The sequence below is a fragment of the Pleurodeles waltl genome, chromosome 1_1 (assembly GCF_031143425.1).
Source record: "Pleurodeles waltl isolate 20211129_DDA chromosome 1_1, aPleWal1.hap1.20221129, whole genome shotgun sequence".
Lineage (NCBI taxonomy): Eukaryota > Metazoa > Chordata > Amphibia > Caudata > Salamandridae > Pleurodeles > Pleurodeles waltl.
Window position 1 is genome coordinate 334,885,597 of NC_090436.1, and position 17,164 is coordinate 334,902,760.

Sequence of the window (17,164 nt, forward strand, 5' to 3'; positions counted from 1 at the left end):
AGGAGGTCTTTGGTCTGGCGCAGGTGCGTGGGAAGAGTGTTCCACGTTTTGGCGGAGAGATGCGAGAATGATCTACTGCCAGTTGTAGTTCTGCGGACACGTGGGACTGTTGTGAGGGCGAGGTAGGTGGAGCGGAGATGCCGGGTCAGGATGTAGAAGGAGAGTCATCTGTTGAGGTATTCTGGTCCGGTGTTGTGCAGTGCTGTGTGAGTGTGGGTGAGGAGTTTGAAGGTGATTCTCTTGTTGACTGGGAGAGGGCAGGTTTTTCAGGTGGTCTGTGATGTGGCAGTGGCTGGGGATGTCCAGGATGAGGCGTGCAGCGGCATTCTGGATGCGTTGCAGCCTCACAACGTTTGGCCGTTGTTCCTGCATAGAGGGCATTGCCGTAGTCCAGCTTGTTGCTTACGAGGGCTTGGGTGACTTTTCTTCTGCGATAAAGAAACCGCTTCGGACCACTCCTTTTCAGATAAATGAGCAGTCACTTTTTATATGTTGTGAATCAGTGAAAGTTACTGCAACCTAGTTGGGAGCAACTGTATAAAAAGCTGACTGGGATTTTTCATCACCTCCTGAATAGTGCATGTGCTTTTGTAGAACAATGGAGCTTACATTTTCTTTTTCTAAGGACTTTGTATCTTGATGCAGTAGAATTGTCTGATTAATTGGTTATTTATTTCCTTAGAATCGAAGAACGGTAGCCCCCGTCAAGAATGAAACTCCTGCCAGAGACAATCGAGGTAAATGCTTGAAATATTTCTGCTGTTCTTGAAACAAAACATCCTTTCTTCTTGGAATCATGAAAATTGCTGCGAAGGGCCACAGGAGCAGAATTGCATTACGTTGACGTAAACCTTCTTGAAAGTTGTAATTTGGCCATTTGTCATTGTGGTAAGCTCAGCTTGTTTGTGGCCTCTGCACTAACTCTGGGCATTTAATTTCACCCGAAGAGGAATGGATGTTCTCAACAGCATTTCACTTAGCCAGTCTGGATTGGACTGCAGATCTTAAAACCTTCAATTTTAGAGTGCGGAAATGTCCAGTCGCTCCTTCTGACGTCAAGGGGAGGAATAGCTTTTGAGTCAAGCTTATTGGATGTATGACTCTCCTCCTCATTATCTGGCATTTCGTTCCTCTCTGGGACATAAAGGCTCATAACTTTCAGATAGGGGGCGAGGGAGTGGTTTGAGTGTCTGAGATTATGGAATTCACACAGGAGTTTGGAGGAAGCTGGCTCTTTATATGATATATCAATATGAGATATATCCTGCAAGGAGTCCAGGGGTTCCCTTACTAGTGGACAGGGGCCTGCTCTAGTAATCCCAAGGTGCTCTTTTAAAGGGGTAGTGTGGTTGAGCAGTCTTAGGCTTATCAGAGTGCACATTTACCTTAGGCACACAGTCAATATAAAGGAGACACACGACTCCATAAGGAGATCTATACCCATTTACAAAACACACACCCACACCCACACCCACACCAGAATTTATATGATCAGGTAAGTACGTTTTTCAAGAGAAAAAATATATAGTTTCTAAAGTCGACACAGTCCATTTTTCAGACATGGTAATGTTATCCTGTATAGGAAAAACTAATTCTGCATAGAGGTATAGTACAGTGACTTACGGAACCAATCTCCTAGACTTAAAGTAAGTATGGGCAAGGTCCAGGACCACAACAACAGGTCACACCGGGCGGCTGGGTGCCCAAAGTTAGTCAATCGGGATTGGTCCAGTTGAAAAGAGGCTGCAGGTTTGGACTGAACCAGCAAGTGAGCTCAGCTCTCGCTTTGCTCGGGGATGTGAGGATACCTTATGTCCTCTCCTCCTCGGGCCAGGGGCGATGGGTGCAGAGGTATCTTGAGAAGTGGGGTTTTCTGCACTGGGAGCACTCAGTTGATTGGGCCTGCGGGCAGAGGCTGCAGTCAGCATCAGTGAGTCCACAGTGGTCAAGTTCAAGGTGGGCAGGGGGCGCATGCTGGAACCGTTGGCCCACTTTAACTCCGGCTATGCGGCACAGATGCAGTGGTGCGGCTAGGCGGCACGGATGCAGTGGTGCATTCAAGTGTAAAGTTTTCAGCAGTCTAGAGACCTCAGTTCTCTTGGAGTGCCTGCAAGATGCAGGAAAACTGCCACACATGAGTTCCTGGGTCTTTTTTGAAGGCAGGGAGCCCTCCCAAGCTTTTGGAGGCACAACAGGTTGCAGGACAAAATGACTGTGGCACTATTTGACAGGTTGTTACCCCCACTTTTGGCCTGTTTGTGAGTATATGTCAGGGTGTTTTTACTGTCTCACTGGGATCCTGCTAGCCAGGACCCCAGTGCTCATAGTTTGTGGCCTATATGTGTTCCCTGTGTGGTGCCTAACTGTATCCTGAGACCCTGCTAACCAGAATCTCAAAGTTTATGCTCTCTCTGCTTTTAAAATTGTCACTGCAGGCTAGTGACTAATTTTACCAATTGTGATTGGCACACTGGAACACCCTTATAATTCCCTAGTATATGGTACCTGGGTACCCAGGGTATTGGGGTTCCAGGAGATCCCTATGGGCTGGACCATTTCTTTTGCCACCCATAGGGAGCTCAGCCAATTCTTACACAGGACTGCCACTGCATCCTGAGTTAAAATAACGTCCACGTTATTTCACAGCCATTTTACACTGCACTTAAGTAACTTATGAGTCACCTATATGTCTAACCCTCACTTAGTGAAGGTTAGGTGCAAAGTTACTAAGTGTGAGGGCACCCTGGCACTAGCCGAGGTGCCCCCACATTGTTCAGGGCAATTTCCCCGGACTTTGTGAGTGCGGGGACACCATTACACATAGCTTCACAATGGTAACTCTGAATATGGCCATGTAACATGTCTAAGATCATGGAATTGCCCCCCCCCCCCCCAATCTGCCAATCTCATGCATCCCCGGGGCTCCAGCATGGACCCCGGGTACTGCCAAACTAACTCTGGGGTTTTCTCTGCAGCTACCGCTGCTGCCAACCCTCAGACAGGTTTCTGCCCCCCTGAGGCCTGGGCAGCCCAGTCCCAGGAAGGCAGGAAGGCAGAACAAAGGATTTCCTCTGAGAGAGGGTGTTACACCCTCTCCCTTTGGAAATAGGTGTTAAGGGCCTGAGAGGAGTAGCCTCTCCTGGCCTCTGGAAATGCTTTGAAGGGCACAGATGATGCCCTCCTTGCTTAAACCAGTCTATACTGGTTCAGGGATCTCCCAGACCCTGCTCTGGCATGAAACTGGACAAAGGAAAGGGGAGTGACCACTCCCCTGTCCATCACCACCCCAGGGGTGGTGCCCAGAGCTCCTCCAGTGTGCCCCAGACCTCTGCCATCTTGAATGCAGAGGTGTGAGGGCACAATGGAGACCTCTGAGTGACCAGTGCCAGCAGGTGACGTCAGAGACCCCTCCTGATAGGCTCTTACCTGGTTAGGTAGCCAATCCTCCTCTGAGGGCTATTTAGGGTCTCTCCTGTTCGTTTCTCGTCAGATAACGAATGCAAGAGCTCACCAGAGTTCCTCTGCACTTCTCTCTTCAACTTCTGCCAAGGATCGACCGCTGACTGCTCCAGGACGCCTTCAGAACCGCAACAAAGTAGCAAGAAGACTACTAGCAACATTGTAGCGCCTAATGCTGCTGGCTTTCTCAACTGTTTCCTGGTGGTGCATGCTCTGAGGGCTGTCTGCCTTCCCCCTGCACTGGAAGCCAAGAAGAAATCTCCAGTGGGTCGACAGAATCTTCCCCCCTGCCAACGCAGGCACCAAACTTCTGCATCACTGGTCCTCTGGGTCCCCTCTCATCTTGACGAGCGTGGTCCCTGGAACACAGGAGCTGGATCCAAGTGACCCCAACAGTCCTGTGGTCCTTCTGTCCAAATTAGGTGGAGGTAAGTCCTTGCCTCCCCATGCTAGACAGTAATCCTGTGTACTGCGTGATCTGCAGCTGCACTTTTGCAAGACTTCCTTCGTGCACAGCACAGCCCAGGTCCCCAGCACTCCGTCCTGCAGTGCCCAACTCGCTAAGTTGACCTCCAACTTCGTGGGACCCTCTTTTGTTGTGCTGAGACGACCGCCGTGCTCAGATTTCCTGAACGCCTGTTCAGGTGCTTCTGCGGGTGCTGCCTGCTTCTGCGTGAGCTCTCTGTGTTGCTGAGCACCCCCTCTGTCTCCTCCTCCAAGGGGCGACCTCCTGGTCCTTCCTGGGCCCTGGCAGCACCCATAATCTTCAACCGCGACTTTTTCAGCTAGCAAGGCTTGTTTGCAGTCTTTCTGCGTGGAAACAACTCTGCATCCTCCAGCACACCGTGGGACATTTTCTGACCAAAGGAGAAGTTCCTGGCACCTTCCGTTGTTGCAGAATCTTCGGCTTCTTCCACCCAGAGGCAGCCCCTTTGCATCTTCATCCGGGGTTTAGTGGGCTCCTGCTACCCCAGACACTTGCATGACTCTTGGACTTGGTCCCCTTCCTTTGTGGGTCCTCAGGTCCAGGAATCAGTCTTCAGTGCTGTGCAGTCAGTTGTTGTCTTTGCAGAATTCCCTATCTCGACTTTACTGTCTTTCTGTGGTAGTAGGGTAACTTTACTCCTACTTTTCAGGGTCTTGGGATGGGGTATCTTGGACACCCTTAGTGTTTTCTTACACTCCCAGCGACCCTCTACACACTGCACTAGGCCTGGGATCCATTTGTGGTTCGCATTCCACTTTTGGAGTATATGGTTTGTTGCCCCTAGGCCTATTGTCTCCTATTGCATTCTATTGTGTTCTACAGTGTTTGCACTACTTTTCTAACTGCTTAACTTACCTGATTTTGGTTTGTGTGTATATTTTGTGTATTTTAATTATCTCCTAAGGGAGTATATCCTCTGAGATACTTTTGGCATATTGTCACTAAAATAAAGTACCTTTATTTTTAGTAACTTTGAGTTTTGTGTTTCTTATGATATAGGTGGTATAGTAGGAGCTTTGCATGTCTCCTAGTTCAGCCTAAGCTGCTCTGCTATAGCTACCTCTATCAGCCTAAGCTGCTAGAACACTACTAATCTACTAATAAGGGATAACTGGACCTGGCACAAGGTGTAAGTACCACAAGGTACCCACTATAAGTCAGGCCAGCCTCCTAGAAGGAATACTACCACTAACATTCCATGCAAATTGAGTAAAGACCCCACTGTGTCGGTCTTCTGTTTTGGGGCCAACCAAACTTCCAGCAGGGATATCCTGTTGGTATTCGAGGAGACAACTCCCCTGTTGATTGACGGCATGCTTCATCATAGATGTCCCCCCACATGGTTAGGTGTACTATCACCCAAGTGAGTTCCACCAACAGTACATAAGTCTAGGAGCTCGTAATAAAATAGTAAGCTGGACAAGTGCAGGGTTCCAGTTAAAAATGACTTAAGCTAAAACCAGAATTTCTTTTTATTGAATGGGTACCCTTGCCATGGTTAAAAAACGATTTTGAAGTATTTTAAAAAACATAATGGTTTTCCCATTCACTTATCTCTTTTGCCTGCATGTTTAAGCTTAAAAGATTTTTGCCCATGGGAGCACTTAGCTTTCTTCAGGACTAGAACTACCCTGCCTGCCTTCTCCTACACTAAAGGAGTGTGTCCAATAAGGAGTCATAAGGCTCTATTACCTTTGACACATCTGGTTCTTGATCCACATTTACCTTCCCGTGCAGCAGCGGAAGGTAAATGTAGGTGCGGATGGTCGCATTAGTTCCTGGAAAGCCAACAGAGTTGGATCAAGAACCATATAGCGTGCTAGAGAACAATCGTGACAAGTAGGAGAGTCTTAATACTCCTTGTTAGATAGGCTCCTCTAGTGTAAGGTGTAGGAAGGCATGATAGTTCTAGCCCTGAAAAAAGCTGACTGACCCCTATAGGCAAATTATTTTTCAGCAGAAACATGTAGGCAAGAGGTGAATGTATGGGCAAACCATTATGTTTTCAAAATATATCCAAAGCTTTTTTTTAACCATGGTGGGGATAACCATTTAATAGAAGGAAACCCTGGTTTTACCCAAAGTCATTTTTAACTGTAACACTGCAGTTGTCGAGAGTATTATCTTATTACGAGCTCCCAGAGTAATGTTCCATTGTTTGAGCCCTCTTGAGTGATAGGTTCCTGCACTCAGCTGGGTAGGTGTACTATGATGAGGCAAGCCACAATGAGTGAAGTGTCTCCTGTAAATATGTAAAGGATATCCCAATAAGAAGTTTAACTGGAAAGAAAACAGACGAACAGAACAGTAGTGCATCCGCACTGGTGTGTGATGATTTGATTTATGTGGGAGATTGCATGAAGGCCAGTGTTTCCTTTTTTTTTGGTGTGAAAGAGACATATCGAGTAGAGAGCCAGCTTTTAATGAGTTTGTGGAATGCAATGTGACTACATGTGGCAGGAAGGTGAATTAAGAGAATTCAGTTTCTTGGCAGCTAGATGGAAGAAGGTTATGCCACCTTGTTTCACCTTTTAAATTGTTGAGCGTTTTCCACTGCCTCTGTTTTTCTTAAACCCTGCCCAGTTTGCGTTTTAATCCAGGTATAGTGTTATAAAGCACAACATTGAAGTAGTGTGTTATGTAAATTGTTGATTTAATATTCAATTGTGTTTTACTTTTACTTTTTTGTTTGCAGTGGTTGGTTCAGCTCGGGTACGGCCAAATCAGCTCCCACCAGAACAGTCTGCTTCTGCACAACAGAATGGTAGTGTTTCAGATATATCTCCTGATCAACCTGGAAAAAAGGACTTTGGCCCTCCTTGTATGTAACCCTATCTCTAGGCTTCCTTCATGTTCTGTGCTCACATATTCACATTTAAGATCAAAACCTTCCAAAACTGCTTGCTAGGTTTTATTCGTTGAGTCCAGATTAGGAGGTTTTGCACATCTTAAGAGGTCCTGCACAGTTTGATTTGGATCCTTTTTTTTTGTAATTTTGTTCACTTCTGCCATGCAGTAGTGCCACATGTTGTAATTATTCTGATAATCAAGTGTCCACCTCGGTTGATCCATTTTGTTTAACATTGCATGCCCTGCACATTATTTGAAAGATTCTAACATGCATAAATTGCTTTATTTTTCTGTTTGTTACTAAGAACATTATGCGTTTTCTGCTATATTTGCAATGACTCACAGATTATGATTACTAGGGATACCAGTATTTCTTTCCCTACTCATCATAACTATATCCTTTTAAAAGCTCATAGAGTAATACCAGAGCTGTAATTATCAGGTAGTAGTATTGCTGCACTGTTGAGTTTTGGCCCTTGCAATGAGGAATAACTGCTGGAATCTGTGTTTGCACGTCGCGTTTTTCAGGTTTCACACTCTTAACCCCAGTTAAGGCAGAAATTCCCATTTCCGCCCATATTGGGATTAACTCCAAACTCAAGGCGAGGGCCTTAGTTGCGCATTTCTTTTTCTTTCTACAGTATGATCTTTGATGGCATTATACTTATAAGCTTATTTTAAGCTTATTTGGATTACTGTGTCACGAAGGAACATTGTGTCCAATTTCAGTTTTATTTAGAGCTCTTGATTTTCTGAAATTTCTGAGTTCCCACCCTCTCAAAGTTATCGTAGTTTGCTCTTCTCCCCAGTTGTGGAGGATCTGGCCAGACATTTGAGCCCCTATGCTATGCGCTCTACTTTAACATACTGCATACCACTTTCTTCCCATTGTACCACAGCCAGTGTTTTAGTGAGGAGAAATAGAAAGCTTGCCTTGGTGAGCACTTGCCCAGGAGAACTGAAGGCCTCCGCCCAGACAAGTGGCATCTGGCAAGAGATAGCTAAGATCTTTCATCCTCTTACTGCTGAAGAACTATTGGATTCATTCATTTCTTTCTCCAAACTAATAATCGTTCAAATGCTCTTTAGTTTGCACTTTTATGTTTTTTCCTAGCAAGATCGTTGTAGAATTCTCATGCTGATAGATGGACAGGTTGGCAACATGTGGCAATCTAAATACTGGGTATGGGCTGTAGTCCTGATGTTGGCACAGAGGCAAGAGGACTGACTGTTGTAATTCACAACCAGGTGGCATGGCATGTTGGGTCCTCTGTTTTGAGCTAGGATGCACAGGTGGTAATGGGAAAACTCCAACTCAGTGACCATGTCCTTTTTTTAAAGCATAAACTTTTAAAGCAGTGTTCATCTTGTATTAGTGAATTGCATTAATACCTGTGTTCGTCCCCACATCTTCTCGTTCAGAACTGATATGTAAATGTGTATTTAAATTTCGATATCTGATAGAGACTTCTAGGTGTAGACTGCTTAGCTTAGAATATTCTCCAGGCTTCAGACTGGACCAGGAAAAACTTGAACACTACCTCTGCGCGCCAGTAGGTGGCATTGAGCGGCTTTTTGTCTTCTTCATCAGATCTGACTTGCACGTTTCCTATATAGGCGCCACCCCAGCATGCTGATATCAGTTCCCTTTTTCCTGCGTCAACAGCGTTGTTCCAGAAGAGTTGCCCTAGTGTTTTTTTTAACCATTTAAAAAAATATATTTTATAAACTCTTTTCAAGCATTCTTGCTCCCACTGTGCTTAGAGATGTTATAGGAAGCTGGCCTGGTGTGTGGTAGACACCTATGGTGTTTCCTGGACCTTATACCAGCTCCAGGCAAACCCTTTTAGTGAATGTAGGCAGTGTCTAGGAAGCCACGGCTCCCTAGCAGTAGCTCTGGATGAGCAGCCAAGACTTATCTAGTAGACATGCAAAGCTTATGCAGTACCACAATAGTCACACAGTAACCTATCACACAGAAAAGGAACCACACAGTTACAAAAAGACATGTACTATAGTACAAGTAGGCTGCCTATAAGTAACCTAGTGTTATGTTACTATAGTACATGTATTTTTGTAACACTGTGTGGTTCCTTTTCTGTGTGATAGGTTACTTATAGGCAGCCCCCCCAACTGGGAGGTAAGTACACATAATAATAATAATATATATATATATATACACACACACACACACACACACACACACACACACACACACACACACACACACACACACACACACACACACACACACACACACACACACACACACACACACACACACACACACACACACACACACACACACACACATACACACACACACATACTCTCTCTTTCTCTCTCATACTTAGGAATTGGCACAAGAAACAATAAGCATTGGTAAGAATTTGTGAAAAATAGTTAGGGCCATATACTAAAATAGTGGAACGCGATGTGAAGTCCACCACCCAAGGATATGGAGCTGTTAGAGGGAAGCTGGAGGAACTAGGGACCCCAAGAAGTGAGTACCCAAGTGACCCACAGTAACCAGGAGAGCAGAGGCAAGTACCTGGTTTTCCCAAGGACTAACAGGAGGACTTAGAAAATCAATTGCACAAGAAAAGGACCAGTCCAGAAGGAACCAAAGGTGGATTCTGGAAGAAGAGTACCTGCAAAAGAAGGGGACAGAGTCAAGTCCACAATGGAGTGTCCAGTCGGGGCAGGAGCCACTACCCACCCTTCTGTGGATGAAGATCCAGGTCGACAGGGGAAGGAGAAGACCAACTGTGGTGCCCAGGAGCTGAAGAGGAGTCTTTGAAGCGGTGCAGACGGTTTCCCTCATCGGTCACCGGGTTGCAGATGGTCAGTGGTTAGGAGAACCACCAACTCACCTTGGCAAATGGAAGAAGAAGCAAAAGAAGAGTTGAAAGGCTGAAGAGGACCAGCAAGGTCCAGGGGACTCTGTCCTTGGAGGGGAGTCTGGGCTGACCCTCAGCATTTCCAAGAGGCAGAAGAAGCAGTCACAACCCCAACAGGCAACCCACTTACAGCATGCTTAGTAAGTTGCAGTGAGGCCCAATCAGCACACCTGGAGAGGAGTCCCATGTCGCAGGAGCAGCAGAGAGGAGACTGTTCCTGGTAGAATGAAGTGGTGGCAGCCGGAGCTACCACTTTGGAGTAGCCTTGGAGCAGGAGACAAAAAGCCTTGGTTGCTGCAAGTGTTGTGGTGCACAGGGATACTGTCCTGCAAGGAGAGGCAAGGGCTCACCATCCCCCAAGTTGGGCAGTGTACAGAGAGGACCAAAGGGACCACTCCAGACCACCACCACCAGTGGTGCAGGATCCAAGCAATTCCAGAGGAGAGCAGATCCACGCAGCCAGACATCATTGCTTTAGGTGCCTGCAGATGCAGGGGAGTGACTCCTTCAATCCAAGGGAGATTCTTTCTTGCTTCTTAGTGCAGGCTGAAATCTCGTCGACCCCAATGGATGCACAACCAGAGAAATGTTGCAGTAGCTGGAAGGAGCTGGAGAAAAAATGCTGCAAGACGAGGTTGTCTCAGGAGTTGCAGTCTTCTCGGTTCCTCGTGAGTCTAGTTGCGGTTCCAGTGTCCAGAAGTAGAAGTAAACGATGCAGAGGAGTCCTGGTGGAGTCTTGCACATTGAATCTGGGGACCCATCCGCAAGGGAGTCCCTAAATAGCTCTAAAAGAGGGTTTGGCACCTTGCACAGTGACCACCTATCGGGAGGGGTCTCTGATGTCACCTGTCTGACCTGGCCACTGAGATGCTCCCAGGAGCCACTGCACATCGTGACAGAATCGAGTGGCGACCTGGAGGAGCTCTGGGCACCACCCCTGGGATGGTGATGGACAGGGGAGTTGCCACTCCCCTTTCCTTTGTTCAGTTTTGCTCCAGAGCAGGGACCAGGGGTCCATTGACTCATGCAAACCGGTTTATGCAAGGAGGGCACCAAATGTGCCCTTCAAAGCAAACCAGTGGCTTGGGCAGGCTACCCGTACCAAGCCTTGTAACACCTATTTCCAAGGGAAAAGGTGTTGCCTCCCTCTCCCACAGGAAATCCTTTGTTCTGCCTTCCTCTGCTTGAGCTGGTCAAGTAGCAAGAGGGCAGAAACCTGTCTGAGGGATGGCAGCAGTTGAGGCTGCCCTGGAAAACAGTAGAAGAATGGTAGGAGCAATAATGGGGGGGGGGTCCTCTAAGGGGCTCCCAGAGTGCATGGAATTATACAACCAATACTGGCATTAGTATTTGGATAGGATTCAGATATGTTTGATACCAAAAATGCCCAGGGTTGACGTTACCGTCATGTAGCCTGTGTCCAGTACAAGGGTAAAATTGCTTCCCTGCACTTACGAAGTCCAGTGCAGTGTAACTGGAGTTCATAGGGGCACCTCTGCTCATGCAGAGGTGCCCTCAAACACAGGGACCTTCACCCTGCCCTCTGCCCTCTGAGCTAGGAGGGCCTACCATAGGGGTGACTGACAGAGACCTGGTGTAGTGACCTGTGGTGAAAGGGTGCTTGCACCTTTTCACGCAGGCTGCAATGGCAGACCTCTAGACACATTTTGCATGGGCTCCCAAGGGTGGCATAATACATGCTGCAGCCCATGGGGGTCCCGTGGTGTCTTAATGCCCTGTGTACCTGAGTACCATATACTAGGGATTTATAAGGGGACACCAAGATTTCAGTTGTGGAGTGCACAAAGGTCGTAGGCTACCAAATTTAGAGGGTGAGAGCACAATCACTGGGTTCCTGGTTGGCAGGATCCCAGTGAGACAGTCCAGGCACACTGATAGCAGGCAAACAGTGTGGGTAACCATGCCAAAAAGAGGGTACTTTCCTACATGTGACCCCTAAAAAAAAAACCTATGGGGTTTAAATCCGTGTGGAGCCCGCCAAAGACGGATGTCTGTGACTGACCCCCAACTGGTTGGCTTTGTGGTGCCTGTAGCCAGACTATGATTCCACAGCTTCTCCCAACTTCCGCACCATGAATACTAAAGAGATTTGACAGTTGGCGATGAAGTTCCTCACGGTTGAACATTGGGCGTCTCTGCACATTTCCAGGTCCCGTCACATGGAAAGTCCCAGGAGTCGTTCCAGTTGGTCATCGTCTGGTAAGGCCCACAAACACGAGAAGTCAAAGCGCTCTTCAATTTTGCTATGCTAGTCCAAGTCAACAGATAGGGAGCGAGCACAACGCCACAAGTCTAGACCCCACTCCAGTACTCCACCTATGTAATCTGAGCCTGAGTCTATTTCATGACTCCCTGAATTTCCCAGAGCTGACATGACCACTGCCTAACTCAGAGGTCTTCAAGACTATGCACCTCCGATTTGGTGAACTGGACCCATCTAAAGTGCCTGTTGGCCTCAAAGGCTTGGGAGGAGCCCTGACTGGCTTTGGCCTGGCAAGTTTGCCCTCTGGATCCGGACCTACTGATTGTGGATCAACACCCTTTGCTTGGGTTCAGTCCTGTGGCTCAGACCCCATAGTAATTCCCGATTTCGATACAGAGCCGGATTGGCATTGCTTAATGTCTACACCGACCAGAACCAGACCATCCGGGTCAGAGACAGTGCCTACTTTTCTTTGATAGGCCCTGTGGACAGTGTGACTGGGGTGTGTCTAAGGATCACTGTGATTACCATGATCCCCTTGCAGAACCTTTTGCCGAAGGTAAATACTATGAGGACATGACTGATGCCGGTGATCTGGACACCTCACCCTACGCTGGGCTGGTCCCTCCTCCTAGTGTGACTACGCAGGAAGGTATCTCCCTTGCTATGATGGTGCAATGGACAGCTGAGGTCCTTGACCTCACACTACCCTCAGTAGAACTCAAGACCAGTGTCTTGATGGAGTGTTTCATCTAGGGGTAAACCACACAGAACTCCTCCTGCCCTTTAACAAAGCCCTCGCTAATGTTCTGCTCCAGGCCCAGGCCAAGATCTGCATAGGCACTGCTTTGCACAGGATGATTGCATGTTGCCACCATCCTAGTGACCCAGCTTTCCTCACCCAGCATCTCACCCCGAGAGCCTGGTGGTGCAGGCCTCAACCTCCAAGGCAAATCCTGGTGTGTTCCGTTCCACTCCACCTAATAGGGAATCCAAGAGACTGGATACATCTGAGAAGAGTATTTTCTCTTCCGCCAGCCTTGCACAGCATTGAGGGAACACCGCATGCCTCTTGGGTCGATATAGCCACACAGTGAGGAACCAGGTTCCGCAAGTGCTGCCCATGGTTGTCTCTGGGGAGGCCTGAGCCATCATGACCCAGGCTATTGCTGATATAGGGGACACAGCAAAGTTCACAGTAAGATGTGAACTGGCCTTGCCAGACTCGCTGGGTAGGGCCATTGCTTCATTGGTGGCTTTCCGTCACCGTGCCTGGCTGAGGTTGACTGGTTTCATGGGGGATTTCTAGACATCCCTAATGGACATTAAGCCCTTCAGTGACATTCACCTATTTGGGGACAAGGCTATTTATGCCCTTGTGCGCTTTAAGGACAGTAGGTTGAACATCTGGTTGTGGGGGCACTCTTCCTTTCACGCCTTCTGTTTCTACAATAGGGGCTACCATCCGTATCCTTTGACGCACAGCACCAGGGACAGCAGATTCCCTAGTCCTCTCATAGCCACTTATGTGGTTCTCACATGGTTCGTGGTATTCAAGACCAGAGATCTGCCCAATCTGCACCCCACCAACTGCAACCTCCAACCCTCTTTCATCTGCCTTCGCAGCAATGTGGGCAACCTGTTGGCGGCATTATCTGTGTCCTTCTTCCCCAATGGCAATCCATAACTTTGGACAAGTGGATGCTCTAAATTGTTTGGTTGGGTTATGCTGTACCATTCACAGAAACCCTGCCGCCCTGACACCACATAGATTGGCAGACGGAGGACCACCTGTCCTTGTTTTATCAGGAGGTGCAAAGGAACAATTGAAAGGGTGCCATCATCAGAAGCAAGTTGTGGTCCTGTTCCTGCTACTTTCTGGTGCCAACGAAGGACAGGCCTCTGCCCCATCCTAGAGGCCCTCAACTCCAGGTTCTGTCTGCGCTGGACCCTGGAGACTGAATGGTAGTGCTAGACCTGCAGAATGTATATTTTCATATCCCTGTGCTGCTTGCCTCTCTTCATTACTTGCAGTTCACGGTGGGCCAGGAGCATTTTCAGTTCACTGTGATTGCTTTTGTCCTCACTGGCACACCTTCACAAAAATGATGGCAGTGGTTGCAGCACATCTTCGGAGGTTTGCGATGCCAGTCTTCCCCTACTTCTATTACTGGCTACTGAAGGTGGTGTCCCCACAGGCAGTCTTTACTCACCTCCAGACTATGGCAGACCTCCTGCAGTCAGAGGGGTTTACTACAACAAAGTCACACTGGACTCCTTCTCAGGCGCTCCTCTTCTTTGCAGCCCTTCTGGACACAGTTCACTTCTGTGCCTTTCTGCAGGAGCAGAAAGTCCAGGACACTTGGGCTATGATCCCGATGTTTCAACCTTTGTCCTGTATTGAGACTGACTCTGTGACTACTGGGTCTGATGGCCTCCTGCATCCTGCTGGTGAAGTATGCTTGATGGCAGATGTGGGCTTCACAGTGGGATCTGAAGTCCCTGTGGGAACAGAACCAGGTGATCTCTCCAACCTAGTCCAGATTGCAAAGGAGAATGCTAAGGAACTGCAGTGGTGGTTGATGAACAGCGAGCGGGCCAGCAACAGGCCCCTCCTTTCTTGCAACCAGACATGACAGTGATGACTGATGCATTGCTTCTGGGCTGGCCTGGCCTTCTGAGAGAGTTGGAGATCAGGGGCCTCTGGTCTTCGGTGGAGACGCTGCTCCACGTCAGCCCTCTAAAACGAATGGCTATTCACTTGATATTTATAAGCTTTCCTGTCGTCCATCAAAAGGAAGCTGGTCCAGGTGTTCAGACAACACTACTGCCATGTGGCATTGTAACAAGCAGGGTGTAGTGGGGTCGTGGACCCTGTGCCCAGGAGGCTTTGTGCCTGTGGACATAACTGGAACATCAGGACATTTTCCTGGTTGTGCAGCACTGGGTGGGATCTCTAAACACCAGGGCAGACAAACTCAGTATTCCATGCACCATGGATTACGGATGGCATTTATACCCAGAGATTAGCTCAAAGTTTCTTTCAGGACGGGGGGAGTACTTTGGCTAGATCTATTTGCCTTCCTGATAATAGCTCTCATTCCCTGATTTCTGAGAAAGATGGAACCGACCAGCCCCAAGACATCCTGGTGGCTCCTGATTGGGCGAGGAGAGTTTGGTATCCATAACTCCTGAGCATTTGTCCTCTGATCAGGCTACACTTTTGGGAGCATCTACTGTTGCAGCAACAGTGAAGATTTCTGCACCCCAACCTGCACCCGCTCCACTTTCATAGGTGGAGTATGAGCAGTGACAGTTGAGGGTCTTTGACATTCCTCCTGAAGTCTGTGATCTAATTTTTCCAGCCAGGCGTCCATCAACAAAAACATTATCTGCCTGCCATTGGGACAGGCTTGTGGCTTTGTGTGCTGTGAAACACAACAACCCACTTTCTGTGCTTGTGTCTGAAGTGTTGTGTGCTCTGCCCTTAGGCCCGCAAGGTCTTGATCTGGGATATCTTTCCGTCGCCTCAGCTTTTTTTTTTATTTTTTTATTTATTTTAAAATACAGAGCTGTGGACCAGTCCACCTGTTCTGACTCATTTTGTGAACTGTCTGCAGCTTATGTTTCCTCCCAAACCTTTCCTTATGTCCCAGCGGGACCTTAGTTTGGTTTAGACTTACCTGATGTGTTCTCCTTTTGAACCCATGCATAGTGGTTCTGTCAGACTTATGATGCTCAAGGCCATTTTATTGGTGGCAGTCACATCGGCCAGAAATGTCAGCGAGTTACATGCTCTTTCAGTTCAACTCCATATACCAACTTGTTCCTGGACAAACTCGTTCTCCAAACCTGTGCCCCTTTTCTAACTAAGGTTTTGACACTCTTCGACCAACTTTCTTTGCTCCACCTTGCCCATCCAAGTATTGAGAGACTCCACTGGCTGGACCCTAAGAGGGCTCTATCCTTCTATTTAGACTGGACCAAAAAACACTGGGTGGACGTTCAACTCTTTATGGGATTCACTGGAACATAGAGAAGGAAGGTTGTGCAGAAACAGATAATCTCCAGATGGGATAGTACTCTGCATTAAGATCTGCTATGCATTGGCCAAAAAGCAACCCCCTAAGGTTTGCAGCCTCATTCCAGCTGAGCTAAAGCTGTGTCTACTGCATTAGCTCATGGAGTCCCTTGCCTTGGATATGTGCCAGGCTGATAAGTGGGCATCTTTTACACATTTACAGAACACTGCTGCCTCAAAAGTCGAGTCCATCTTGACGGGTACTTTGCCTATTCGGTCTTCCAGGACTATTTGGTCAGAGCAAATTCACAGACCCACCTCCAGGAAGGTATTTCATTGGTATCTATTCTAAGGTATGGAATCTGTGGCGTGAAGTCTCTATCATTTGAACAAGTTTCTTAGCTAAGGTAATGGCCTGTATGGTTGAGACTGTATAGCAGTAGATTACTTATTGACCCTGCCATTCCGCCCCATTCTGCAAAATATTTTTTTGACCTAAAAAGGTCCCATAGTATCCGCACACTGGGCAGTTAGGCTTATGGTCACAAAAAAGAAAAACTGATGTCTGCGTGCAGGGGTGGCCCCTATATAGGCATTACACACATCCCTTCCGGCGCAGACGTCATGGAGCAATTCACTGCTACTTACTGTTGCACAGGGGTACTGTTGAAGATTTTCCGAATCTAGTCTGACGCCAGGGAAATATTCTAAGGTAAGGAATCTGCGACTAGATGGTCTCTACCAGATAAAGCATTGCTGAAGGAGAGTAAATGTTTAGAAGACCTGCAGTAAGTTTTCCTTTCCCCTGCCCTATTCAGGCAAAAACAGAAACTACTCAAGAGAAGTCTTATGTTACACAGGTCATCCTGTAACAGACCTAAGTTAGGGCTGGGAGAAGTGCGCCCCTGTTTTCATAGTTGCAGCAAATAAGGCATACCACAAAGCTTTGTGTTCAACCTTAACTCGCCCTTAGCTTCCCTAATTGTCTGACTCTATTCAAAGGTTTTGAAACCGGTGTCTTGAAATCAATATTGCCATTTCAGGATAGTTCCATAGTTTCTAATCCAGATTCATTATCGTATTCAAGGAGCCTGGACATGGAAAAATTAAGAATCCTGCCCTTTATCCAGATTTCTGTGATTGTTGTCCTACATGCTTACCATAGTTTACTTCCATAGAAGGCCCCATTAGACAAGCTTTGTTATAGTCTTCTAGAGTGCAAG

The 17,164-nt window shown here is 47.5% G+C and overlaps 1 protein-coding gene across 5 annotated transcripts in view; it reads left to right on the top strand.

The window, feature by feature from the left end:
• KIF2A (kinesin family member 2A) overlaps positions 1–17,164 on the top strand; it is a 282,224-nt gene that overhangs the window by 95,671 nt on the left and 169,389 nt on the right. For 3 of the 5 annotated variants that reach the window (XM_069222597.1, XM_069222570.1, XM_069222580.1), the window contains exons 4-5: positions 683–737; positions 6,642–6,767. In XM_069222597.1, the coding sequence (XP_069078698.1) occupies positions 683–737; positions 6,642–6,767 (181 nt within the window). The remainder of the gene's footprint in view (positions 1–682; positions 738–6,641; positions 6,768–17,164) is intronic. The other 2 variants (XM_069222588.1, XM_069222608.1) reach the window with 1 other exon arrangement.